This window comes from Pezoporus occidentalis, unplaced genomic scaffold, assembly GCF_034315485.1.
Source record: "Pezoporus occidentalis ecotype Australia unplaced genomic scaffold, CSIRO_AGI_Poc_V1 ctg406, whole genome shotgun sequence".
In the NCBI taxonomy this organism is placed as follows: Eukaryota; Metazoa; Chordata; class Aves; order Psittaciformes; family Psittacidae; genus Pezoporus; species Pezoporus occidentalis.
This window is the reverse complement of record NW_026915732.1, coordinates 84,209-112,118: the sequence shown is the minus strand read 5'-3', so window position 1 is coordinate 112,118 and position 27,910 is coordinate 84,209. Positions and strand designations below refer to the sequence as shown.

Here is a 27,910-nt window from a genome sequence, read left to right as displayed (position 1 = left end):
ACTACTGACCTCAGAAAGCCTCCTGGTTCCACGGGTGATGGTTAACAGCAGCCATGAGTCCTTATTTCTGCTGGAGAGGGGCAGAAAAGAGCAAAAGGCTTTTGTTGTTTCCTGACAGGTTCTGGCACCATCCTCTGCCCGTATCCGACCTGGTGGGCCCAGTCCCAGTGCATGTGTGAGCCCTGGGCCGGCAGCACTCGCTGTCACCATGGGTCTGCTTCAGGAACGTTTCCCAGGGGCAGGCTTGGATCACTGAAGCGTTTCCCTGTGGGACTGGGATTAGCTCTGGGCTTGGCTGGGACTTGCTGGCTGGGTCTTAGTTTAAATGCACAAGTCAGGGTTAAGATTTGCCCCAGTGAGAGGAGAAGGGCTCGTGCTGTGCCTGCTGCTGCAGGTGGGTCTGGCTGTCCCCACACAGCTCCAGGCCAGTGCCCCTTGTGGGTGACGGGGCAGTTGATGCCAGTTCCGCCAACGTCCCTGCTTCAGCTCCTACTACCCGAGAGAAACAACAAAAATACTTACTCAGGAGAGGATTTTATTAATGATTTCTCAGACTTTTATTTAAAAACCAAACCTCATGGGGAGAGCAGGTTGTGCCATCGCCCCCACCGCAGAGGCTGGGGCAGGCCAGGGGCTGCAAAGTGAAAATGGGACAGAGCTCTGCCTCGAGTGTTAATGACATGTAAACACACCGAATGACCAACCACCCACCGCTGGCTTTCCTCAGGACATGCTCAGCGACCCCGCGCCGCCTCTCGTGCCGAGCACGGAGGGACCCGGCCCGCGCCGAGGATCCGCGATGCACTTTATATTAAGCATTACGATAGCACAAGAGTTAAATAGTTCTTCATAAGAAAAACACATGTTTATAAATCCATTTCCCTGGTTTTATTAAATGTTCCACTTATGTACATTTTAAAGATGAACCATTTACAGGTCTGCACATGCTGCCTCCTGCTTTCCTTGGGTCATGGGGAAGGTTCACAAAACCTCTATGGAAACAGAAAGGTGCAGGTGCTTCTGAATTCTGTATGTCAAAATGCTTTCCGTTTATACCATAATACATACAATTAAAAAACCCTCAAACATGCAAATTGTAGAAAAATTTAAGCTGGCAGTGAAAAATAAAAACAAATGTCTTCTTTTTGTGCATGTCACAGTTTGTTTCATCAAATGGGATTTCTAATTCTAAGGAACGTAGTGTCTGATGCCACTGGTTAAAGCAGGTTTATCAACTACGAGTAATTAACGGTCAACCTTTAATGGTCCGTATGGTTTTAACTCCCATCTACGGCACAGGAAGGTCAAGCCAGGCTTGACTTCCCTCTCCCACCATGTACCCTCTTGTCAGTGATTCTTTGGAGCAAGGCAGGGGGGGAACCACCGCGCTGTGTGGAGTCACCGCAGAGCGCGCTCTTGGGTTTCAACCCCACCTCCAAATTCACAAGCAAAAGAATTTCTTGTAGAAAAAAAAAAAAACAAACAAAAAACAAACCAGGAAATCCAAACCAAACCCAAATCTCAATGGCCAATTCGAGCAGGTTCACACAGTAGAGCAGTAACTCAGGTCTAAATATTCCACAGAAACCTCAACCTCTGGGTCAAGTGTTAAAAAAAAGAGTATCTGTGTTAAGACAACCCAAAAGATTTAGATACTGGTTCATTAGCTACATAGGTTTTGTTTTTTCTCCTTTCTTTAGAAATGGTCACATTGACAATGTATAATTCAAAACATTTCTGCACAATAAAAACAGAAACTATGATACAGTGAGGTAAAGAAAACGCAAAAATATTCACCCACAATATATTTTCAGAAAATACCAACACAGTGATTTTTCTTTTAAAAAAGCACAAAACTTATAAATGAACAGCATAAATGGCTATTTATCTGAGTGATCGCCTACGAATTTCCTAAACCCACAAATCCACAGGGAAGTGTAATGGTCTCATCCAACATTTATTTAAAAAATACCCCTTTCTGGATCGCACCGGGCAGAACAGCGCTCACATCTCCATCAGATCCAAATCAGCATCTTCGAAGCCATAGAAGGACTCAGTCTCGCTCTCCCCTTCGAAGAGCTGGTGGAGGATGTCTGGGTCTGCAGGTTCCTCGGCCTGGGCCTGGGCCTGGGGCTCGTCGCTCAGCTTCAGCTGCTCCTCCAGCGTGGTGATGAGCTCCTCCTGCATGTCAGCGTTGCGGGTGGGGGAGTTGGCTGTGCCGTCCGGCCCCGGCAGCACGCTGGCCACCAGGAAGGACTGCTGCACCAGTTCAGGAGAGTCACTGATGACCTCCAGCACCTCTGCCAGCCAGCACAGAACCAGCTGCAGAAGAATGTCCGAGTCGCATGTGGAGTCCGCCATCTCCTTGGCTTGCTCTTTCCACTTTTTATGCAAGAAATTTTTCACAGTTCTTTTTATACAAACATCCAGAGGTTGGATTTTGGAGCTGCAGCCGGCGGGGACAACGGCCGGCAGCGTGCTGGACGCGCTCAGCAAGGAAAGTACTTCCTCGGAGAGGTGTGTTCGGTGACAATCCAGCACCAGCATGCCCTTGCTGTTCTGGCACCGCGTGTGCTTCTGCCACACTCTGGACGACCACAGCTCCATGACTTCATCATCGCTGTATCCGTTCTCCTTCGCTTCCAACACGATCGACTCCGGCACGTTGGCGGGCTGCTGGACGTGACCCCTGTAGAAGACCAGCGTCGGGAGAACGCTTCCGTCGGCGAGGATGGTGAGGATGATGTCGCACCAGGGCTCCCCGGTTCCCACCGTCTGCAGAGCGTTCTCCTTCCGGTCATCGCTGCTCAGCACCTCCACGTCGAGGAACAGGGAGATCTCGTCGATGGCTGCAATCATGGAGAGAGGCAGGTCCTGAGTGTGGATCTGCCGCTGCACGAACTCGATGAAGCAGCTGGCGTTGTCCTCCACGTCCTTGGGGAGCGGGTGAGCCACTGCCCTTCGAGTGTGCGTGCTGAGGTTGTGCCGCAGCATGAACCTCACTGCCCACTCGTAGGAGATCTTGAAGCCACCCTCGAGGGATCGGCCGATCTTGGTCGCTTTCTGGAAGAGAGTCTCCTCGTTCACGGGCAGCTGCTGCTCCCTCTGTGTGAGGACCCACTCTGCGAGCTTCTCCTCAGCCTCCAAGCTCAGGTATTTGCCTTCTGACAGCGACGCCAAGTTCTCCTCTTGGAAAGCCTGAAACCTGCGGAGCCAGCGCTTGATGCGCCGCGGCGGGTTCCGGAAGTGCTCCGCAGCCTGTTCAGTGTTGCAGCACAGAGCAAACAGTACAACCCTCAGCTTCTTCACTGACAGCTGCTCCTTCCTGCCTGTGGGCTCAGGCTCCCTTGTTGGCTGCTCATCTTCCTGAGCATCAATATTTAAGCACTCTTCCTCCTGGCAGAGCAGAGCTCTGCCGTAGGCTGCCGGTGCCAGCTCAGGCTCCAGGTCACCTTTCGCAGGTAACACAGACTTTGTTTTCACAGTAGCAGCTTTACTTGGGGAGTAGGAAGGACAAGTGTTCTTCATGCTTTTGTCCTGGAGCGGAATGTGCCTTGAAGGGAGAGAACACAGGAGCCCTCTTATAACCCAGAAAATAAAGCTGCTGAGGAAAAACCAACCAACCAGCCCCTGCCCCAACCCCACCGACCGGAACGGGTGACAGCAGACAGGGGGTTGCAAGGTTTACCTGGAATGCGATATCCAAGTAGGCCCTGTTGGGAAAACCAAAACAACAAAAAGGTTTGTACCTCAGCAAACAAACACTAAGTGCAAATGAACAAGTTCTTTTCCAGAGAGGAACAGCAGTGTCCCTCTGCTGTCTCTCACTACACTGGGGGAACAGCCAACACTCATCCGTTCAAACCCCAACCAACCTCCTCCTGTGCCCAAGTACCGCCACATCCAAGCCAAGGCAGGCCTGCTCTGCCAGGCAGTCACACTGAGCAGTGCTTAGGCACAAACAGCACGACTCCCCATCCATCCGAAGTGAGGGAAGCTCAGCTTTGGCCAGATCCCTGCAGGTGATGCCCTGCACTAGGCCAAGGGCTGAACACCACTTACAGGCTCTATTTCAAAAGCAGCATCAGTAGCTGCTTAAGGCCTCCTGGTGTCACAGAGGTACAGTGATGTCTCAGACGAGGACAGGAACCCACTGAAGGCCTGGGCATTGTGTCTCCCTCAGAAGAGCTCAGAACAGCCTTACCAGGGACACAGCTGAGCTCCAGGCAGAGCCAGCCTCATTCAAAGCTTAACTCTCCAATCCCTGTAACAATGGAGACTCATTCAGGCACTTCAGGAGGTCCCCAACACTATGTTTTACCACAACTCAGGACTCAGTAAGTGCTCACTGCAATGCCAAACAAAGGTGTATTTGACCTGGGGTCTAGCAATGGATGTATTATGTCCTCCCACATTAATGTTTTGCATCTTTTCTGCTCCCTTTCAAACTCTTACCTCGGAAAATAATGTTACTAAACTCATGGGATGGATTGAAGACCAGATGTTTGGCCATTGCATCACCCTCAGATGTTACAAAGGGACAAGAGGAACAGGACAGCTTTACACCACTGGAAGGGGATGGAAAAAGAAAAGAAGTGAGCTTTGTACCAGATATGAAAATATGTCTATCCCCTCAGTAACAATGAGAAAAGTCACCCTCCAGTGCATACAGGCAGTGTGTCCCCCCCCAGAACGTTAACTCCCACTGGAAGGCAATGGGAATCTCAACACATTGGCCTCAGTTGAACCTCTTCTCCAGTGTGGCAAAAAATAAACAGGGCTTCTTCAGAAGCAGATCACGAAAGAACAGAGCTAGAAGATCAGACACTAAATGTGCATGAGCTTCCCAGGTGATTCAAGGAGGATGAGAAGTTTTCCATTACCAGGCAGTGTAGTTTTTAAATAAAGCCAAGTATTTTGGACTCTTCCGAGGAACGTGGTTGCTGGAAGACAAAAGAGGTTATTAAATGTCAGAATTACTCTGGGTATTTAAAGAGCCCCAAAACCCATACAAAATACAGCACGTTTACGAAGACAGACCCAATCCTGGCTTCAATACCATTTTGCCTGCCAGTCTTGTATTCAAGGAGATGAAAACTCCCTGTCTAAATAAACCCACGTGTACAGGAACAGTTAAAAAGCCCAGATTTTGGAGTAACTGCTCCGCCATCCCACTGCGTGGTCAATCCACAGCCTTGTACAGGCCACAGGCTGTAGAAGTGTATTTTTGGGTGTATTTTTCTCCCTTAAAAAAAATATTTAACTTTTTAAATCTGAGAGTTTTGCAAGAGATCTGAGGAGCACTGAAAGGTGGCAGCTGTGTGCAGCAGTGTGCAGTGCACACCTCAGCAGCTCCACACCGACAGCTCAGAACCAATCTTGTGCCCACTCTCCTCATGTCACTTAAAGCCACTCCCCACGTCTGCGCTGATACACGTGTCCAGTGTCTTCCCAACCACTGCAGCCTACTGGGATTTCCCCATCTCCCTTCCTCACAGTGCAGAGAGACCCAGGCAGGAGGGATTTCAGGAGTCACATACTTGATCATGTGGTTGGCGTAGGCCCTGGAGCAGCAAGTGCTGTAACGACACAGCGAACAGTGCACGTAGGTGGGGAAGTGGTTCGGGAAGTCGGGGATTTCGAAGCTGCACTCCAGACAAGTCTGTCTTCCTAAGACACTCCTGAAGAGAAGAGGGGTGTTTCCATCAGTGTCTCAACAGGTATCGTGGAGTTACAACAATCAAGCAGGACACAGAAGAATTTAATGACACGTGAACTGCCAGAAGCTACTCTCATCCTGCACCCTAGCTCCTGGGGTGCCTCGGTGCCAGGCAGAACATCTACCCCTTGCTGTAATCCAGAGTAGACCATGGAAGGGTGGATTAATAAATAAAAAACCAATAATGATAAAAAAAAATGTATTGCAGACAAAGCAGCAGGACACAGGGTGGGCACAAAGCCCTTACACTGCTGAAATTCCACTGTTTCTAGAAAAGTACTCAGCTAACTCTTATGTTTTGCAGTTTCACCTTAAGGGCTTTCAGAATACGACTTAGTCCTGGGTTTGTGGGAAGCTGGACTCTCCTGGCTGCCCGGTGCCCAGGATCCTACTACCCGTCACTGTGGCATTAGCAAACTAACTACGTTCCCTGCAAGAATCTTTGGAAATGGTAAATTTAGCAAAAGGTGCTGACATTTTTTTGACCGCTCTCTTCTGGACGTTCCTCTGGACAGGCGGGTACAGGAGGATGGGCTGGGGGTCGGCAGCAGATGCCAGCGGAGCGGCTTCCTGTCCAGTGCCCTGCGGCATGTCATTTGACGATATTGGCACTGTCCGTGGCTGTCCTCTAGATGCCCTGATTGTAACCTGCAGAAAACAGATACACCCACACCTCCTAAGCACAAGGGCAGAAGTGATCTATCCAAATTCAGACTCCTCTGCTTGGCTCTTAGCAGAGAAGAAACAGGTGCTCTCAGGACACAGCTCGTCCCACCCAGGGCAGCGGTAACTAAAAGAGGACACACGACTTGAGCCCCACAAGTGCCTGTTTGTCTCTAATGACTACAGAGGGCGTCCAGACAACTAGTTCAGATACCTCAGTTAAGAGAGTGTAACCTCTGGCGTGGCACTTTCACCTCCTCTCTATCTCACTTGGTGTTTCTATGAATTATCTGATGAGCTAAGCACACACAGCACGGGCAGAATACAAAGTGTTCTTCTGGCCCAGCGCGTGTGGTTGAAGTGATGCAGATGAAGCAAACCTCAGCTTTGCAGCACTCAATAAATACACACCACTACAGATGCTACAGGTGTTTCCCGAGGAAACGAGGGCAAAGGCCTGCTGTTAACGTGGATTTCTTACCTTGGTTCCAGGTTTCAATCCTTCTAATTGTTTGGGCTTTCGGAAAGTTTTGTGGTGCTGCAGCTTGTGTTCGATTTTATCCTTGGCAAATAGGAACTGGAGTCTACACTTGTTGCAATGATAAACACTCTTCTTCTAAAGCAAATGCAAATGAAATAAGAGTTCATTGTAGAGAAACAGAAGTCACAACACAACAGACCAAAGGCAGCCCTGTTTGTCTTTAGCATCTCAACATCCCCCCCGTCAAGCCCCACACGTGGAGTGCTTTGGGTTTAAACGTTTGGTTTCTGGTTTTGAATTAAACCCATCAGGCTCTGCAGGGACACCAGACCAGGCACTGCCATGGACCATGTGTCTCACCCAGCTGGTTTAAGGCAAAGCAAGGCAGGCAGCAGAGCAGTGCGGGCAGCGCTCCTTCTAGAGCTGCCTCACCTCTGCCTCTCAGGGGAGAGGGCAAATCAAACCAGGCACTTGGCATTACTCTTCTGTAGTCTGAAAACACCCTTCAGCTACACCCACGTGAAATATGCTGTCAGTACAGCCAACATACATGGCTCAGAACACTGGGCTATGAAAATGGCAGTCATTTGTTACTTATTACCTGGAGATAAAAAAAATTAACCCCCAAATGAACACAGAGCCCACTCCTCGCTTATCATCACGTGAAGCAAAACATGCTTTTTTCTGCTAAGTAACAACAATCTGTGCTACTCCCAAAGGAGCAACACCTCTTCTCCTCAGCACAATCCCCATGAAAGGTCTGCAATGACAGCATGCAAACTGCATTTGTTATGCAGTGAATACAGCACCTACTAAAAGCCCTCCTTCAACCGAAGTTTGCTTTCTTTCTGTTTTTATTCCAAGCAAATCCTCAACTAACCACGTGTTCACTCTCCACAACCTCTGTGGAGATCAAGCCACCTCAGACAGAGCCTTCAGGCCTGTGGCAGTACCTGGTGCCTCATGAAGTGCTGCTGGAAAGCATTCCCATTCTTGAAGACCTTGAGGCAGTAGGGACAGAGCAGGTGCCGCGTGTCTTCATGGATCATGCGGAAATGGCTGTCCACCTCAGAGTACAGGGAGGAACGGTACTGGCAGACCTAAGCAGCAGAGAGGCCCAGTCAGCAGTGAAGTACCAGAGCAACCCATCTCACATCTACCACTGCAACATGGAGATCGCAACAGCCATGCCCAAATCCCCAAAGAGACTTATTATCAGTGGAGTTTAGGAACCAGGTCCTACAGAACCTGCCAGCTTATTCCAACTGCGAGATACTAAATCAAGCAGTGTACTTTCAGAGCAGTTTGGAAAAACAGGTTTGAGCTACTTGTATAAAAAGAAAGTAGTGACAATTCAAGCTCCAGATCCAAGAAAAAAAAAACAAAAAGAGGAATAAAGGGAGAGACAGTCAGCCAAAGCATATTAAAGAGCAGCTTCGTCAGGGTCTATGCAAAATGCAGAATTTGGCACATCATGTTTTAGCATAACATATTTTAGAAGTTTCTTCTCCGTTTTTTCTTTTTGGAGGGACAGTGTTAGGACCTCTGGGTGGAGATGACACGTTCAGAATCGATGCAAGCACAAATCTCATGGCAACAGAGTGTCAAGAAAAGGTATCACACAAGCAACATAATCTCATCTGCTCCAGAGTGACAACTTCTCTTTATGGCACAGCAATTTGCCTGCAGGCCCTGGGAGGAAAAAAAAAATTAGGCTCTGAATGCCACTGGGACTCAACAAATGTCTATCAGCTGCTCCAGCTTCAGAGTGCTGGGAATCGGTGGCAGCATTCAGCTACTTGTGCTGCCCTAATGGCCACCGGACTTCTCCAAGTCCACACCTGGAAAAAAATGCTCCACAGCACTGTTCCACGGCCCGAGTCTGCTTCAGACCACTGTGAGCCACACACTTTGCTGAAAAGTGCTGGATTTCTGCTTATTTTCTAGGACATATTTTCTGAAGTGCAGCCCCTAAACCACTTGTAATACCTGACAAACATAGGGCATCTCCCCAGGCTTGTGGGTGTCCTTCATGTGCTGTAGGAACATTGGCTCACTCTCAAATGCCCATTCGCAAATCTTGCACTTTGCTGCAAAGGAAAGCAAAGGCAGGTAACAGCTGGGGGGGCAATGACAGTTCAAGCTTCTTTGGTAACAGTCGTCCCTTGAAACAAACCAAACACCCCCCAAAATCCTAGCTCTGAACTCTCTGAATTGGGCAGACAATGAAATATATTGAGAGGTTTCCAAAAGGCAGCAAAAAAATCTCTTCAACAAAACGGGGGGGGGGAGGTTCAACAAAATGCTCTGATGAGGAAGAAAGCTCCAAGGGATTTTAAATCAGATGGTAAAAATTCAATCCTACCATGACATTATTCTTGAACTCAATCTTTAAAATACTCTTGACAAGAAGTTTGCAGAAATGTAGCTTAGATGGATTTTTCTGGTGGCTACGAAACAAATGTCCCAAGGAGCAAAGCAGAACACACTCCCTCCTCAACAGATCTGCAGGTAATAGAGGCCAGAAACCCTCTTCAACGTGAACACAGAGCAGCTGCAAAATCGACTTACTTGTTGACTCATAGGGACTGTGGACATTCTCTAAGTGACACTGTAGCTGAAATGGAGTGGAGAACTGTCTGTAGCAATGCTGACAGATGGTGTGGACATCCACCTCTCCATTCTGCTGATCCAGTTCAACGTGGTGCTTCATGTGATTCATAAATCTTACGGAGTGGAGAGAAAGCATGTGAACAGAAATACAAAGACTTTGCTCCTGGAAACCCTGAAAGCATCATAAACACTATACCACAAAGTTTTTTAACCGCATTAAGAGATTTCCTTCTTGCTCTTCCCATCAAAAGTGAGCAAAGTCTCCTTCTATCCAGCCACCTTCTACTCCCTAACTCTAGGGAAAGCCAGAGAACAGATCTTGCAGTACAGGGGCTGTACTACTTGCTCTTGAGCACTTCCAGCCCCAACTTGGCATTCAGCTGGTAATAACATTTCAACTTAAAAGAATCAGTTATCATAACGGACCACCACAGTGCCACCTCACCCAGAAGAATACACTATTTCCTAAGAGTATTTTCTCCCTCTGTTGAAAAAGCACTGAATAAAGATGACAAGAGCAGTTCTTCAAGAATTATTTCCTACCAGCTACTAATACCAGTGATAAACAGATAAGATTTCTCTGCTAAAGAACTTAAATTCAATTACTTGACCACACAATTTTCTTACAGCTTTTGCCCTGGCAGAACTGTGTGATGACAGGCACATCTCTCCCTTTTGTGCTTCAGTTCTGGTCTTAAGCTGTACTATGGGAATGCTGAAGGGCCTGACAGGCTGCTGCTTATGACTTGTTTTCACTTCTGCAGGTCAGAGGTATTGAGAACAGTGTGGTACAGCACATTCTCTTACCTTATGTTGTTCTTTAGCCTCTTGGTGCAGTGTGGACACCTGAAGGAGGTTGGAACCTTGGGGAAGTTCAGTAGCTGGTTCACTTTGCCACCATCTCTGCCATAGTAGAAATCATCTACTAACATAATGAGCTTACTTTGGGACGAGTCAACTACATTTTCACTTGGTTCTGGAGCTTTAGCAGGTGGGGACAGCGCAGGGATAGGGGTAGAAGAGGGTGGAGAAGCAACAGCTGTAGTTTTTTCTGGTGATGGAGGCTTTGCAGATTGAATATTTGGTTCAGATTCTAGAGATTTCCTTTTCTTGAGGAATTCAACCATTTCAGGGCAGCAGTACTAAAAGGAAAAAAAACAATACAACCAACCACAAAACCCCACACACATTAAACTGGATCTAGAAGAACTGTATGTACTGTTAAACAGACAACGGCGAGATTACAAATGCATCTCCTGGCACCATGAGGACCTAAACCTGAGGTCCCTCACTGCCTGTAAGGGATGCTGTGAAAGGCCTCTCCTCTGCCTCTCACTTTCTGCCAGTCATAGTCTTCCTTTTCCCAGCAGGTCCTGATCTAGGGATCTAGTGCAAGAACTATTCTTTGCACTCCGCAGTCAGAAGCTATTACCCATTAACAGCTCCTCTTTGAATGAGTACTTACACACATATGTCCTCTTAAAGCTTCAGTGACTCGAAACTGAGCATCACATCTTGGGCAGACCTTCCTGCCACCATCTTGCAAATCAAATGTGGGAATAGGAGATGAACTGACTGTAACAGGAAAAACACAAAACAACAGAACCTTTACACTGTGTCTTAAATGTAGGCAATCTTTAGCATACTGAAATAATTTTGTTTCAAGAGCTGTACTTTTAGCTACTAACTAGACTGAAAGAGGCATGAAAAAGGCAAAAGTATGCAAGCTTCTGACCATCTGTATGGCAAAATATGCCCCCAATAGCTAGAATAAGGACTGTCTCCAAATTAGACTTAAAAGAACAAAAGAAAGAAACAATGAAAAAAAACCCAACCCAAAGGAAAATGATCAGCTCGACTCATCTCCTCTTTGTCTTTGATCATTTGTTTGCTTTGGTTTTCCATCAGACTACAATGCCTCACCTTCACCTCCAGCTGTAGTAAGAAACTCGGAACACAGGTGACATGAAATACCTTCAATCGACCTCAGGGGTCCCAAACACCTCAGAAGGTGCTTTTTTGGGAGGAGAAAAGCAAAGATTTTATCCTTTTGCCTCTTTTTGTAGAGTATTTCAGGTGTGTGTACACTCTCAAGTTGGCAGCACACACCCCAAGAATCCCCAGTGCAAACTAACGTATGCAAGCAAATATCCACAGACAATAATCACTGGGTAAAAACATACAGGTAAAGACCAAGAAATTAAGAGCAAAGCTTTGTAGAGGTTTCTCCCCGTTATGAAACCTCAGTAGCTACACATTAGAGTTTGTTTCATCCAGAAAGTAAGCTTCTGGGTTCTCAGTCTGTGACAAGAGCTGCCACAGATCGTACCTTTTAATGATGAGGACGACGACGACGACTCAGAAACACTGGATCTCTGGGAGCCATGCACAGGGCTGCTGTTGGAAACCACCAGTGGGCCAGGGCTCTGCCCTAACGAAGGAATGGTGTTCAGGGTATTCACTAGCTTAGCAACCTCATTGCTGTTCTCACCAGTCACTCCAGGTCTCTTTACAGTCACGAAGCTTGCAATACTCACTGAGAGGGAAGGGATAACGCAAGAACACTGATAAGGAATCAGTAAGAGCTGGCCCACTGTGAATCCCACCCCCATCTAGCAGTAGCCTTGTCTCTTGCTCTTCTACCTTCAGTCTGCCCCAAAGATTACTGAGCCATCAATTATCCTGTCCATATATACAAGTGATGAACAACCTGTTTTTCACTTTGGTGGACTTCTAATTGATGGTCTCAGAACAGTCTACAGACTAAAGTTTAACTAGCTCTTAAGCCAAACCGGACACGATGGGAGGATTATCCTCATTCTCCAGGTTGGTGAGAGAGCTGAAGTGTGAGTCAGTGACAGAGGCAAAAACAGAACCCAGGCTTTTTGGCTCAACTTCTGTCTTTTAGCTGTTATGCTGTATGTCTGAAGATCAAATTATAGACAGTGTCACACTTGCTTCTCCATGGCAGGTCTTACCTAATTTGGGGTTAGTAGCTTGACTGGACTGCCCTGGCTGCTGCACAGTTAACTGTCCAAGTGGTGTTGGCTGCGTTGCAGTAGGAGTTGTGGAGGTGCTGGGAGTGGACTTACTTTGCTGTTGTGCCTGGGACTGTGGGACAGTGCTCCTGATGGTAAGCGTGGCCGGAATGACCGTAGTGAAAGTGTTGGTGGTGGGTCGGACCGGCATGGTCGTACCTGGTCTCACCTGGGCCATTTGAGAGAACACCTGAGGGACACCAACTGCTGGTTTAACAAACTGGGTGCCTGGAGCTTCAAAAACAAAGGGACAAACAAGGTAGATGGAGTAATCCAATTGCACAGTAATAGCTGTGTGCAACCTATTTTTCAACACTGCTGAGCTCTCAGAATTCCGGGGGGCGGGGGGGGGGTTAAGCCCTTGGTACTCTAACAGGGAACATGCCAGTGGCTTGGGTCTGTTTCAGTCCTTACCTGGGACGAGGGTGATGGGTCTAACTGTTTGACCTTGCTGTACATTCAGAACAATTCCAACTTGGTTCATTGTGTTCTGTACAGGCCGCACATTCCTCACGGGAAATCCCTGCAGTCAAACGGTACCATGACCACATTGAGAGGCTGAGCAGCACTGCCAATATAAGCTTCCTACCCCAAAACTCAAATAACCAAATAAACCCCCCCACACCCCAGTACTATCATCTGGAGACCACTGAACTATGAGGCCATCCTGTTCTCAGCCAGCACCTTCCTAACAGTAGGGCCTCCTTCCTTGTATCTACAACATTCTGATACACAGCCTCCACTCTCAGTCTCTTCTCCCCTAAACACCTACAGAAATCTTCTCACAGGTCTTAGCAAATGCTCAAAGCAGGCAGTGGATGTTCAAACAATTAACCTGCCCATTTCCAGGCAAACAAAATGAAGCAGCCAAGTGTTCAGCAAGGTCAAATTCACACAGTGGCCAGACCCACCTGCAGCAGGGAGCCAGACCCTACTGGTATGGTGACAAGTGAGCGCCAGCGTGAAGTCCCATCAGCCCTGTGCTGGCTCCACAGGACCTGCTGAGCTGTGGAACGTGGCCAATTTCCTCAAATGAGATTGAGCTGCAGAATGACTGGGAACACAAGCTACTTCCAAACCCAGCTACTTCTAAATCTACACACATTTAAAAAGCAAAACCCCACCAGATTTCAGCTTTAGTGTAACATCCACTAAAGAACTGAAACAGGCATCTGATTATTTCTTAACGGAGAACAGTCTTCCAGGCCTGAGTGCACTAGATCTTCTCTGTCAGCCATCCCGCCTTGGAAGGGGGCTCACCTGCGTTGTTATGAAGATGGGCTGGCTGGTCACTGGAGAATTGGTGACATGATTGGCATTCTGCATGATCTGCACAGGTCGTAACACTGGCTGAGTTACCATCGTGCCCAGACCTGAGGCGGGGTTCTGGGTAAGGATTAGTGGCTGTCCACTTTGCTGAACAAGAGGATTGCCAGCTGGAAGAGAGACAGAAACAGAGCAAAAGCCACATCTGTCAGATAAAAACCCTGCCATCCAGTTGGCAGTTTTAGGTTTCTGAATTTGAACGAGTTACCCAGAGCATGCTTTAAGAGTAAACTTGTGAAAACAGCCAACCCTTCCCTATATTGTTTTAATATATTCGTTCTTAGGCTGGGATTTTCCAAGCTGCCCCTTAGCCTTGAGCAACCTCAGACCCTGATTACTCTGGCTCCTACATGCCCTTTGAACACAGGCACAGCAGCTGAAGGAAGCATGTTTTCTAGTCTCATTAACCATGAAGTGAGGATTCACCGGCTGGCAGACACTGTGAAAACTTACACTGAACCACTACAACCCCTGGCACAGGATGTGCATCGAAAGCAGAGCAACACTGAAAGTTTCTGAGCAGCATCAACAATCACAGAGCGTGGGGGACACCGGAGCCTGCTGAGGGCTTCAGGGAACTTGGAGACATGGCCTTGATGCTGTGAGCACTGCTCAGCACCAGCCAAAACACGGCGTGTTATCAATGCTGTGACACTGAGCACAGCACTGGGAGAGCTGCTGCGGGGAAAAGGATCTCCAGCTCAGACAGAGCCAATGCAGGAGGCCACGTCTAGGACACTCCTCATGATTTACTACTAGAAAATCCAGTGCATTATGTGGGAGAGGGGAAAACAGACAAACAAGGCCACAGATATTTCAAACTCAACTTCAGAAAATGAGCAGAATTGAAGAAGGCTTCAACTCCTTCCTCTCTACCATTCTTCTCCACCCAGTTTAGCTCATTCATGTATTTGTGTCCATGCGCTACCATGTCCACCCTGCTATTACTACAATCCATGTCCTGAGGACAAAGGGCTTCCAACTGGCAGAGAGAGGTGGGATCCAGGCAGCCCCACCACAATCTTCCCACTGTAGATTTGCAGCACAACGTGACACGAGGCTGACACAACATCCAGGTTGTTTCAGGGCTACAAAATGTTCCAACACCCCTGAAACTGCTGATGGTAGAGGCAAGGGTTTGCTGTACCCCAACAGCAAATGTTTCCCGTGGAACTGTGGATCTCCAGCAGCTACACACCATGTTCTGACCCACAGCCAAGGCAGCTCCTTTGGATGGGAGATGCTTTGCTCTGGCAGTGTCAATGCTGTTGGCTGGCAGTCCTCAGGGTGTACGATCCAAGTGTTTGCATGGAGATGATCCCAGGCAGAAACCGTGATGGTGTGATGGGTGATGGAAGACACCAGCAGGTTCAGATCCAAGCCACGCAGCTGCTGGGCCCACACTGCTGCTTGTCTCACCTTTTCAAGCACCTCAGGCAGCTGGAAAACAGACCCCAGCTCCCACTAACAGAGCATGGGGAGGAGAGGGGAAACAGAAGCAGAGAATGGGAATGCTGAGGTGTCAGGAAGCTGGCAGTCTTGGGACTAATATCTTCTTTAGGCTCAAACCAGTGAGCACAAAGCCACTGCTGTCTGAACTGGGTACATGCTGCCTCCAGTCCCAAGTGGAAAGAGGATATGTTAGCAGCCTTTGCTGCTTTATTGAGCCTGGTGTCTGAAGAGGGTCAGTAAAAACATGGAAGGAGTCAATGAAAATTAAAGGCAAACAGACGGTATTTGCAATCTTCCAAAGAATTCAAAGGGTAATCTCTTCACGGTATAAAAAAACAGTAAAAGGTGATTGATTATCAAAGCAGCTCAGGAAGAAGAAAAATCGAACTTTCTGGATAGTTCTATCACATTTGAAACATTCCCATCCCACCTAGTAGCAGGTGAAGGCCCAAATCCAAAGCATCTGCAGATGGTTTTCACCTCCTCAGTGTCTCAAGGATCTTACTTGCCTAACAAGGAGCACACAGTCAGCCCCAAAGCTTTGCCAAGCTGGAAGTCTGTGTCTGTAAATGTCTTGGCCATGGAACTTCCATGGGAAATCCTGAAGCTCTGATGATTTGTGGTTTCCAGCTCCTGCTGGTGCTCCTCTGGAATTCACAGAGAATCTGGGCAGCCTTGGACTAGTTGGAAACACAAAAGATGACTTTAGGCTCCACTTTAAAGCAGAGACCAGCTGACAAAGATCATCTGGTCAAATCAGTCCAATGATTTTGACTCTCTTCTCCAGCAGGGACACAGAAGGTCTCCTGAAACGTTGTCATTACTAGGAAAAGACAGTACCAGAAACACATATAAATACTCTGATTCCTTACCAGAACTGCAGGTTCTTTTCAGTGTGGCCAGGACGGACACAGTTGTATGCCCAGTTTTTCTCTTTTCCCAGGCTTTGGTAGACTCTCCCAAGTGAAAATGACAAGCACCCTGCAGCAGCATGTCCAGGAGCATGCAGTACTGCTTCAGATTGTTTCCAAGGAAGTCTGTATCTGATCCACAGATCCTGCAGCACTGTGCACTGACCAGCCAAGACAGACGTGCAGAGATTCACTATTTCATCATGGGAGAAGGAGGAGACCATGGCAGAAATCAGTTGCTGGGAAAGAACAAGTTACATTCTTCTCTCTTCTCCACCTGCCTCTCCATGGATGATTGTCCAGGTAGCCCACTGGAAATGGTTTAACTGGCTTCTTGGAGGAGGGTGATTTAGACCTAAATGCCAGCTGATGAAGTGAGCCTCCTGAATAGCCCATGTGGTCCTGGACACAGTGATCCTGGTGAGTCCTATGCCTCTTCCTACACTCCTTGAACTCCTCCTTGACTTCCAGTGTGCTACCAGGAAGGCAAAACATAGATATGTAGAAGAAGAGTTTCTTTATCCTCTCCCTCAAGCAAGCACAGCAGAGATGCTCTCCTGTAAAGGAGAAGCCATTCCTTGTTGGATTTACCCTGGCTGTTCGTAGGAGAGGCTGGACTGATAAAGCCTCTAGAAACCCCCACAGAGATGTGCACTTCACAGCAGCATGACCTTCCTAGAGAAGAATGCCACTGCTGGGCCTATCAGTAAGTTACTTTGCATGTGAACAACCCAGGCACCACAATGGGGACCTCAAAGACAGAGAGCACAGTACACCATTGCTAAGCAGCTCACCACCAGCAAGGTTCCCACCACTGACACAATCCACATCAGGGTCAGGGGTAAATTGTTAGGACATCAGCACATCAACACCAAGACTTTGAATTCCACACTTGGGCATCAACAAAGCTCTACTCAGGCCTTGGGAAGGGCAGACTAAATTGCCTGGGAGGATGCAATTCCTTGATGACTTTGTTTGCCAATGAATGGCCCTGGGCAGCCAGCCGAGTGAAAGGAGCAACATTTCAGGCTTTAATGGCAGCTGAATTGGGTGTCAAGTGGAGTCAGCTCTCCAGGGCATTCCCAAGAAAGGACTCCTGGGGCCTGCTGACACAGGCCTGGAGGTATCTAAGAAGCCTTCCACCCTTTATGGTTCCTGTGCTCTCTGAATGCATTTCCAGGCAGGATGGCAGGTCCAGCACTGCTCCAAGACACAGGAGGGACAGAGAGCAGAGCTAACAGAAGCTTCCGCCCTACCACCACTCCATGGATGACAATGCTGAGCTTGGTGTGAACAAGCACTGTTTGTGTCAACAAGTGGAAGAGCAAAAAGGGTACTAAATGCAACGTACAGTTGAGGGCAGAGGGACACAGGGCAGTGTCCTGTCACACTGGGGCAGCAACAACTGAACCTGGACAGAGTTCTCCCACTTCCCATCCCAGCCTGGCTCAACCACACACAGTTATGAGATTGCTGCATGTTAAGCAGAAGCACAGTATTTTTCTTCTATAGTTTCTATATTTTCAGGACAAAAAGCACTTTGTGATTCCCACAGTGAAAAGAATGGCAGGAATGTAAGTTATATTTTTATCTGATGGAGGAATTATTAACAAGGAGCCAAGCTGTCAGGCTGATGTGCCATGTGGCACCCAGCTCATCTCTTGCCAACAACAACAGTGCTTTTTTGGATACAAGGACAGACATATATGTTATACCAGCCAGTTCTGCACATCTGTGGAACATAAAGAACTGGTTTGAGTGGGATACAGGTACAGCTAAAAGCAATCAAAGGAAATTAAGGAAAGAAAAAATTAGGCCGAGCGTCATTTCAAATATATTTAGCTTTCAGTAATTTTTCCTTTTATGTCCTATTTGAGACATTTTAAAACTAATCTGCAGGGAAAAATATGGATCCAGCTGAAAGATGGAATAAGATAAGCTAAAAGATATTTCCATCTTTAGCTTGGAAATCCTGTTTCCTGGCTTTTGGGTCATTTCTAGGCAGTGTGGTACGTGCCTGTGCTCTACCCATTCAGAGAGGAACTGGTGGTGGGTGTACAATGCACCTCACGAGAAATTCAAGCCTGTGTTTGCCCTGAAAGTCATGTATTTCCCAACATGGATGCTGTTATTTAAGAAACAGATAAATCTGAGGTTTCCAGACGTGCTCATAACTGAATTACATCCTAGAGAGAAAAAAAACAAGCTAAACCCCAACAAAACCTTACACTGGGCAGATGTAATGGGTCTTCCTCAGCCCAAACTTGTCTTTTTAATGAATATAAACCAAAATGCAAGACAACAGCCATGAGCATAAAAACCAGATTGCTGAGAGCTGGGATGGCTCCAGACACCGCTCATTTTGTGAGCACTCCACACAGTCACAACTTAAACTGGGATGTGCCCCTCAGTCACTGGGCCAGCAGAGACTGCAGGGACCAAAGAGGTGCCAGATGTCCCTGTGGCACTCTGCCACTCAAAATCCTGGCTGGCATCAAGCCCAAAAGGATTCCCCTGCAAGGCAAAGCCATGTCCCAGGAGCTGTTAGGGACTCGGTGAATCCAGTACACAGGAAAGGCCACACTGCTTCACTTTGCACTGGTCCTGAAGTGCCAAGCTATCCCCTGCTGCACCACTGCAGTCCAGAGGAGAAGCTACTCCACCACAAGAACTGAAGTGCTCCAGAGCTATGAAAAACCAAGCGTGTTTCCATGCTTTTTCACCCAACAGCGTGCACCCCAAAGCATTTAAAAGTCTAACACTCCATGAAGGAGAATGGCTGTATGACAGTGAGTGGGAACATAGAGCACAACCAACAGCATCACCCCGACCACACAGAGTCTGTTTCCATCCCAGCAGATCAGGACAACACAAATATAAGCCATGTTACCAAGCTCACCCTGACCCATAGAGCCCTGACAGAGCTGACCAAGCTGCCACCTCCCAAGTTGTGCCTATTTGGAAAGGCACTCTTGCAGCTGTAAAGGTCATTTCCCTCTCTCCTCTCTTCCAACACAGACCAACACACCTCTGAGATCTTGAGAATTTTTCAGCAGTCTCTGATCAAACACTGCTTAAGAAATTCTACAAAGCCTCCATAACAGGTGGACTTGCACTGCAGCAGAAAAGAGATCCCCAACACACAACACCACAGCACAGCCCAAGGGCAAATCCAGCACGGTTCCTGCAGGAAACAGGCAAAGCAACCCCGACCCGAGACCAAAACAACCCCAACTGAAACCAATTCTACCAAAACATGGCTTAAATAAGTAATAGTAAACTAGCTTTAATCTCACTAGTTTGACTATGTAAGTTAAGTCACAGGAAATGCAGTCCTCCAGTCAAATACGTGACTCCCTCAGGCATCATTTCCAAACTGCTGAAGGATCGAAAGTCAGTCCCCATTGACTGCCGAGATGCACCAAAGCACTTGATAGTAGAAACAGCATCACCTACTTAAATTATCAGTTCTCTGCTTTTAAGAAACTACAACTTTGGCTGAAGAACAGGAGTAACTTTGCTGAAGCTTCATAGCAAACCCCTTTTCAGACAGACCATGCATCCAGCACCTGCAATAAACCCCTGCTTCCTCATGCACAGGACCGGCCTCCTGCAGCACCACATCAGCTCTGCCCAGCACTCCAGAGCTCTGCTCACAACCACAGAACCCGACATGGGTTGCATTAAGCTATCAAATGAGACTGCTTCCTTGACAGGATGTGACCCATCACTGCCACTGCTCTTGAGCACTGGTAACAGGAGGAACTCTGGACTCAAACAGTTAATTACCCGCAGGAGTTTTTTCAACTGAATTATAATCCTCAACAACAGAATCTTCGATCACATCACTGATCTTCTGCCATGGTTCCAGCTCCTCCTCCTCACATTCCATAAAAAGGTCCGTGTCCGCCATCCTGCAAAGGGAAAAGAAGAAAAACTTTCATTGGAAAACTATGTCTGTCAGGCAGCAGAAGTCATTCCTTAGAAGAAAAAGTCTAATACCAGAAATAGGAACAATGTTTTATTTCCCAGTATTCCCAAGGAAATGAATTAATCAATTAATTAATTAATAACTGTGACTGAAGGAAGTAAGAATCCTGGGTTTTGTCCTGTTCAAGGCTTTGAATATTCCCAGATTACTGCCAGTACACAACAGAGATTCAATATCCAAGCCTCAGTGAGTACAAATGTGGGTGCAAATGGGCAGAGCCCTCGGCTGCCCTCAGCCAACCCCTCCACCACAGCCCACAGTCCTGGCTCCTGTCCTCAGAGGGAGGATGACAAGCACTTAGCAACTAGTTCAAAGGGAAAAAAGATAAACAGGAAAGGGATTTTCTGCACTTATATCCACAGTCATTGTCCTTCAACTCCAGCAAATGTTCTCTTGATCTTCAAAGTACCCCATTCACCTCTTCTGGGTATAACCATTGCCATTTTCATGCAGAGAAGACACAGCTCCAGCCTGTTTTGTTTCTCTCTTGTTCCTGCCACCTCTCTTTCAAACTTGCCTTTTGGCTGCATCTTTGTGAGATAGGGAAACAGAAACAAAGGCAATTTCCTAAGCAGGGAGCGCACCACTGTTCTCCCAACATCCTAATTCCCAGTGTTACCTTCTGCTTCACTATTTACACATCTTCCCACCTAGTTTGCTCTCCTGAGCACTGCTGCAGTCACAGGTTTTCACGGATCTGCAGTGAAAGTCAAGTGCTTTGTCCTGGGACTGCATCTAATCTAGACCTCAACAATGTAAATCTGTATGTGCTTCAAGTTAAGCGTTCAATTAAACATTCAGACCATCAAGCCAGAATTAAAGCCAAGATCATTCGCAATCAGCAACAGTCTCAGGTGTCCTAGAGGACATCTCTTCTCAGAAGGTGGTGGAGGTACCACCAAAGGTCTCCAGGAAGCTGATTTTCAGTCCTGGGCTGAGATCTGATTGATAGACACACATTCTAATCACTCTTTGACAACTCACGCTATTGAGCCAAGCTGCTGGGAGGAACTTCATGGCAGGCTCAGGTCTGCCTTGTTTCAGGGTTTGGCTCTTTCTGAACCTCACTTACAAAGAACGTTTATGCAGAGTTTTGATTCTCCTTAATATCAGTCTTTAAGCAGTATGCCTTATTCCAGAAGCTCAACTGCACTGTAAGTGAATGGGAATCAAGACATCTAGAAGGGATTTTGCTCTTCTTTCCACATCCATGACAGAATCAAGAAGCAAAGAGCTCAAATTGAAGAACAGAAGATTCTGACTTGAGACATTAAAAAAAAAAACACACCAGAAACAAAACACAAAAGACAAAGAAGAAATCCAAAAATAATTCCTGAAATGACAAATAGCAAGAAACTCCATTTCCAGAACTGAAGCTCAGAAGTACAGCTTTATGCTAGAGATCTGCTTAGCGGGGCACAGCAACAATCAAAAAGCCTGAAATACTGTCTTCTCTGCCTGTTAACATAGACTTTGTAATAATTACAAGACCTTGGTCGATCTCACACAAGCCACACTCCGAACTTGAATGGAGAGCCATTACCAGGGATCAATAGCTACAAATTCCTCACCTTCAATATTCATCCTTCACAGAAACATCTAGAAAAAGATCCTGTTAAGCTTCCAGGACAAAGCTGCTCTTTGCTGGTGACACTCACAACAGTAACTATTTGTCTGGAATCATGTTACTGCCCGCAGACAGTAGCAGGGCCCTGATGCTGTAGTGATGGGCAGTCTATAAATAGGATCCATAACCTGCTCTACACTCCAACGCAGGCACACGCTGGCCGGGGAGGGCACAACCAGAGGAAGCCTCTGCACACACTGCACAAATTTATTATTCAACTCCTCATCATTATTCAAAAGATGCAAAGACAAAATGCTAAAGAGACTGTAGTTACAAGCTTCTTTTGACACTAACTTACATTATGCACATAGTATTTCATCTGTTCAGATGAACTGAACTAAGAAAATGTCTCCTCTCTTCTATAATGTAACAGCTTTGTTTTTCAAAGCTTTGATCTTGAATATTTTTGTATGTAAGAAGCCTTTGCTCAATAAAGTGATTAATCCCAATGATAAATACTCTACATTTAGCTCTTCAGCACTTTGTTGGCAGATGCTTGGTTGAAAATATGGATGCCAAAAAAAATTACAAAAGAAAAATACAGAAGTGTTCCAGACACACTGCAAGAAACCAAGGAATCAGCCTTTCAGCCGAAAGGTGGTTTCTCTCCCCTTTAGCTGGCAATGGAAGAAGAGCTCCAGGGGAAGAGCCAGCATACATCAGCCCTACATATTACAACTGGCACAACTGCAAGATACAGAGCCTTCAGTTTTTGTCAGCTGATGTGGTTCCTGCTCACTGTTGCCATACAGGGGAGAAAAGCCAACTGCCATTAAACCCTCCTATGAAAAGCTGGCCACCTGATTGCATTCTCTGCTCAATGCGATCACCATCACAGGGGAGAATCCAGCAATAAGGATGGTTTATTTGTACCCTGTCAGGTAAAGATCTCCTTGTCTCCTATGCCTCACCACAAGAAAGTCTCCCTTGTAGATTCCAAATTTCAGTTGAAATTAAGATCCAACGTATCTATCAGTGAGCCACTTTCATGTCATTAGAAAGATGCCAGATACAATCCCTACAGCCTGTCACTATTCACGCAAGAGAAAATCAATGAGCAGGTAGAACGGACCTACCCCTGTGTTGTGGACTGGAAGCTTGTTGGCACTTTCAACCTTCAACAGCCTCTCAGTAAACCAGATGAAGCTCAGCTCCTCCACCCAACGAGGTGGCAAAGGGCTCAGCGCCCACAGTGCGACTCTGAACTCGGTCATGTCCCTGATGTAGTGATGTGAGCACAGAGCACCGTGTCCCACGTGCTCCCCATCCTCTCAGGCACTTCTGGCAGCAGGTTCTACACCAGCTGCAGACCACAGCAGCTCATTGTGCTCCTTGAAGTCATCTCTAAAAGATGTGTGTGATATATTTACGGTTTCTTTCACAGCTTGGTATTAAGTGACACAAAGCAATGAAGTTATGACATACACACGTTGTATATATACACACACACCTCTTTAAAAAGGACTTCAAATGAATAACTTGTTCAGTGCTCTTCAGGATCCATGTGGTGGATGTGCTACTCCTGTGACACAAACTTCACTTTCTCAGCCTTTTAATTAAAACCAAGTAGAAATAAACCAGCACTTGTCACGGCCCCACTTGTGGCCCAATTTCTCCTACTGGGGGAAATCATCTCCTGCTGGGGGAAATCATCTGCAACACAATCAGTCTTAAGGGCACAGGAGCAGGTCAGAAATGAACGTGTACTCCATGAGCCAGGTGACTTGGTAAAGCAAACAGCTGGTTTTTGTTTGAAGACAAAACAAAGAGGAGGGCCAGAGGCTGTTTTCCCAGAATTTCCCAACATCCTCCCTTGATAGGATGTTAACTGCAGAGGTACAAATACAGCTGCACACTTTGCTGTAGCAACAGCAGAAAATCCATCAGCCCTGCTTGGATCAAGTGCTGGAAGGTTGGAAAGAGAAGCCTCAACTCCCAGCTCACATTCCCCAGCCTAGAGCTGAGCTGCTCATGTGGCCTTTCCCCTGCTAGGAGAACTCCAGATGCAAGCACAGTTATGTTCCCACCATCACAAGTGTTGTTAGGCTGCTTTAAGTAATGGCTATCCTAACCCTGACAGATACCATCAGGCCTTCAGGAACCCTAACCTAAAGCCTCACTGGCATTCTCAAAAGAGAATCTGCATCTTCATGGGAATTTACAATGTAAAACCCCAAGTGAATATGCAGTGAGAATCAATCGAGTATTAGCACAAATCATTACCACGCTAATACTTCTGTTCTTTTTTAAAGGATAAAGTCCCAACTGACTCCTATGGGGAACCCACAGACACAGCTGACTATTAGTGACGAAGGACTGAACAAATGCCAAGGAAATAGTTTATGGAATTTACAGATGGGCCTTGCACCTTCCCAAAGTCTGTGACTACCAAATTCCAGCATACAGGTGACTCCTGCAAGGTCTCACACGGAGCTTTCTTCACCTCATGCAGAGCTGCCACACTGGCAGCACAACAGAAGGGAGCACCCAGCACACAGAGCAATGCATCTGCATGGGAGCTGCTGCAACAGCTCCAGAGAGGTTACTGTGGGCTGATGACCGGGCTTAGGGTGAAGGAACAAACACACCCCGGGCAGGCTGCATCCCTTCACTCCACAAACATACCCCAGGCAGGCTGCATCCCTCCACTCCACTGCAATGGGAATGGGCCTGCTCTTCCCAGCAACAAAAGGCAGGGGTGGGCTGTGCACAAACTACGTCCCAGATTACTACAGTTTGAGCACCAAGCACATGAGACTTTGTTGGTCCTTCTTGCCAGTGGTTTGTCAGTTTTTATGCCAGTCTAGATTTGCCATTGTAGATTTAACTGCAGGATGGTTAGAACACTATCAACACCCCAATCCCTTCCAAAAATATGCATTAATTGACTCTTACATGTGGTTCAGCACTTGCTGTAAAACAACCTCCTCTCCTCCTGACAGTCCAGAAAAGAAGAAATCTAAAATATAAGACTGAGGGTCTGTAAGAGACCTACAAGTAAGTCAGAGGAGGTGATTCAATGCACGCTTGAAGACAGAAATTCATGCATAAATCAACTTCCCTTGTCCAAGTTAAATTCTTCTCTCCATCTTGGCTTTCCCTGGTGAACATGCAACCTCCACACAACAGCTACCTTGTTACTCTTGGTACTGTGCACTTATCAGTGAGGAGCATGTCCTAACTTCTGAAGAACCCAGAAACCCGACGGGGTCACATTAACTGCAAATGAATCCTACAGTAAAGGTTTCTGCTGTCAAGACATGCTGCAATTCCTGCCCTAAGAACAGATAATGCTCTTCAGTGGCTTTTAATGACTGCCTAGAACTGATATAATCTCAGTGATGAAAATCCACACGGGATGATGTTTTCATCACTGGCTGCATGGCCATTCATCACGAGCAACACCTCCAAAGGAACAGAGGAGGTGAAAGGCCCTGTGCAAGTTGAGTGCCAGAGTTCACCAGCTACAACCTCTGGGCCAAGGTAAATTTACTTGTCATTGACTGATGTGGTTGATTTGACTTCCCTGGTTCTTAAGTAATTTCAAAACTTCAAATGCTGTCATTTAAAGTCCTGTATGTTTTATTAAAGGCTTTGAAGTGTGTGATGCCGGCTAATTAAAATGTATTATTACACACTCAATTATAACGATTGTTATCTACCTTTGAGTTTGAACTGCAGAGCAATGAGAACAAACTGCTTTTATTGTGTGAGCATGGGGCTACCTTGAAGCTTCTAGAGGCCCAGAATGCATCTGTAGCTACATTCTGCACTGGCTCTTTTGTGAGGAGACTGGAGCACTCCGCACCCTCCTCATGTCAACATGGATGTGGGTCTCCTCGCACGAAGACAGCTGGCAGTTCTTTGACAGTATCTAAGCAGCTGTGGGGATGAGGCACATAAAAACATAACCATATAGAACTACAGACACAAGACCAACTGTAAGTAACATCTGCAGAACTGTGCACCCAGACAGAGCTTAAAGCAGCAGCAAAGAGCAATGGGGTGAACAGTCCTATAGGATAGCCAGTAATTATACAACTGGAAACAAGATGTGCATGCAGCAAGCCTGGCTTCACATTCAAGGGTACAAAGTAACAACTGCAGCAACCTGAAGCCATGAGCCAGTCCCACACAGAACCGCAGCAGGGAGTATGTGTATACCCCTGCAAAGTGCTTCCCAAAAGAAGCAACATATCCCCCTATCCTCTACCCCCACTCACTCCTGCCCCATCTGATCTGTCCTGGTGACAGCTGCAACTGCTGCCAAGCTAATAAAAATAAAGCTCTATGTGCTGTCATGTGTTGCATGTTCACCACGAGGGTGCTGGGCAGCAGGATCCATGCCTCTCCTTCATCTCCACACATGTTTTATGCCACATCCCAGTCAAGCGGAGCACCAGAGAGTGAGGATGCCCTGATGCAGCAGCCTGGGTTCCTTGGATACTCCAAAGAGCAGGACTACAGTAAGGGGAGAGCAAACATCTTGATGGTACCAAACATCTGTTTTTTTCAGTATCTGCAGCCAAAAGAAGCAGGTGTGGGGCATTCTGCACAAAGCCTTCCAGGGATCCCAATCCTTCTGCAGGGGAGCCCACTCAGCTGAACTCCTGACCCAGCAACGGTGTGCTGGGGCTCACTGCTTACCAGGGGAAAGGCGCTGGCCAAAAGAAGGGAGCGATCCGGGGGTTCGTTGTCAGTGTAAGGGGACGGGGCATGCAGGGAAGCACAGGGAGAGGGCCTGCGAGCTCCAGGAAACAAATGAACACTTCCCCCCTACCCCTACCGGGGCTGCAGGCAGGGAGCCCGGCTCCGAGGTGCTCGCTTGTCACCAGCGGATGACACCGAAGGCGGCAGCGGGCAGCAGGGCAGGCAGAGCCCACCGCTGAGGAGAAGGGCAGGCTGGCAAGCCCAGCTCGCCTCGGCCTCACACAACAAGGTAATGGAGAGGGGAAACCACTCTGTGAAGGCGGAGAAGGAGGACGCCAAGGGGGGGCTCCCACCCTCGGCAGAGGCTCCCCCCGCCCTTAAACGTCCCTCCGGTAAGGGGCGAGAAGGGCATTTCTCGTGCGAGGGGGAAGCAAAACCCACCCTGGGTGCATTGTGGCGGCTAAGAAAGAGAGAGAAAAATAATCCCCGTGCCCAACATGGCCGCCCACCCAGCACCAGCCGAGGGACAGGGGAGGGGGAGGCACGGCGGGGGGATGCGGCCGCCCCCCCCCCTCCTTCCCCCCCGGGGAAGGCCCCGCTCGCCGCCGGGGGTTCGGGGGAGGGGGGAGCGGAGGGAGCTGCTCCCGGTACCGCTTCACCGTCCCCCCCCCCGCCCCGCGGCGGAGGGGGTGTGCGCGGATCCCTCCGCCTCCCCTCAGGGGCCGGGCGGGCGAGCGAGAGCGGCGGCCGGGTGCGCTCCGCCGCCCAGCGGGACCCGCCGCGGCTCCTCCCCGTCCCCCGCCTCGGCACCCCCGAGCCCTCCCTCCGCCTCCCGCCGCCGCTTTGTGTACGGCGCGCTCCGGCCCGGCCATAGCCCCCCCCCCCCCCCCTTCACCCCCCCCCCCCCCCTTCTCCCCCAGACCCGGGCGGTTCGAACCGGTTCCAACGGTCACCAAACCGCCCCCCCCCCCCAAATAACGGCTCGCGCCCCCTCACCTTCCCGCCGCCGCCGCTCGCTCTCAGCGGGCCCCGCGCGCGCGCCCCCGCCGCTCTCCGCCGCTCTGCGGGAGACGAGGCCGGCGCCGGGGGGGGGCGGGCGGCATCAGCCCGGGGGCCCCGAGCGCGGCCCCCGCGGCGGGAGGAGCGTGACGGGACTGCTCCGTGCTCCCGCTTCCCTCCGCGCGGCTGCGCCCGGCTCCCTCCCAGCCTCCCCCCGCGCCCCAGCGAGGGGAGAAGAAAAAAGCGCGCCCGGCGGGAGGATACACGCGTGCCGCGCCGCAGCCACACACACACACACACACACAAAAAGGGGACCTGGCCGGCGGAGGGATACGGTGACGTCATTTCCTTCTGGGCCGCGGGGCGGCGCGGGGATTGGCCCTCGGCGCGGTGACGTCAGCGGGAGGCCGCGGCCTTGGCCCTGATGAAGTTCGTCGGGA

General features: G+C 48.4%; 1 protein-coding gene across 8 annotated transcripts; it reads right to left on the bottom strand.

Annotated features, from left to right (window-relative positions):
- Nucleotides 1-1,478: 1,478 nt before the first annotated feature.
- On the bottom strand, nt 1,479-27,623 carry POGZ (pogo transposable element derived with ZNF domain). Of its 8 annotated transcripts, none has more exons than XM_062633858.1 (18): nt 27,468-27,623; nt 19,993-20,117; nt 13,775-13,950; nt 12,929-13,037; nt 12,455-12,748; nt 11,806-12,012; nt 10,942-11,051; nt 10,284-10,618; nt 9,435-9,589; nt 8,853-8,953; nt 7,817-7,963; nt 6,864-6,998; nt 6,195-6,367; nt 5,541-5,681; nt 4,884-4,943; nt 4,456-4,568; nt 3,689-3,713; nt 1,479-3,553 (listed from the first exon to the last, which is right to left on the bottom strand). In XM_062633858.1, the coding sequence occupies exons 2-18, from the start codon at nt 20,114-20,116 to the stop codon at nt 2,005-2,007; spliced, it is 3,954 nt and encodes a 1,317-aa protein (XP_062489842.1). In that variant the 5' UTR covers nt 20,117; nt 27,468-27,623; the 3' UTR covers nt 1,479-2,004. The 8 variants fall into 8 exon arrangements, with proteins under 8 accessions (XP_062489842.1, XP_062489843.1, XP_062489840.1 ...); XM_062633859.1 differs by lacking the exon at nt 27,468-27,623 and adding an exon at nt 26,608-26,803; XM_062633856.1 differs by lacking the exon at nt 27,468-27,623 and adding an exon at nt 25,547-25,567 and having other exon boundaries at nt 6,864-6,995.
- Nucleotides 27,624-27,910: the final 287 nt, after the last annotated feature.

Bases quoted from the DNA above. Each gene is read 5' to 3' on its own strand.
- POGZ (XM_062633857.1), bottom strand. From the start codon at position 16,297: ATGCTCCTGGACATGCTGCTGCAGGGTGCTTGTCATTTTCACTTGGGA. The intron at 13,951-16,164 runs GTAAGGAATCAG...TCTCTCTTCCAG, and splicing joins GAAAAGAACCTGCAGTTCTG to CTGGCAATCCTCTTGTTCAG. The intron at 12,749-12,928 runs GTAAGGACTGAA...TTGTTTTTGAAG, and splicing joins ACCCATCACCCTCGTCCCAG to CTCCAGGCACCCAGTTTGTT.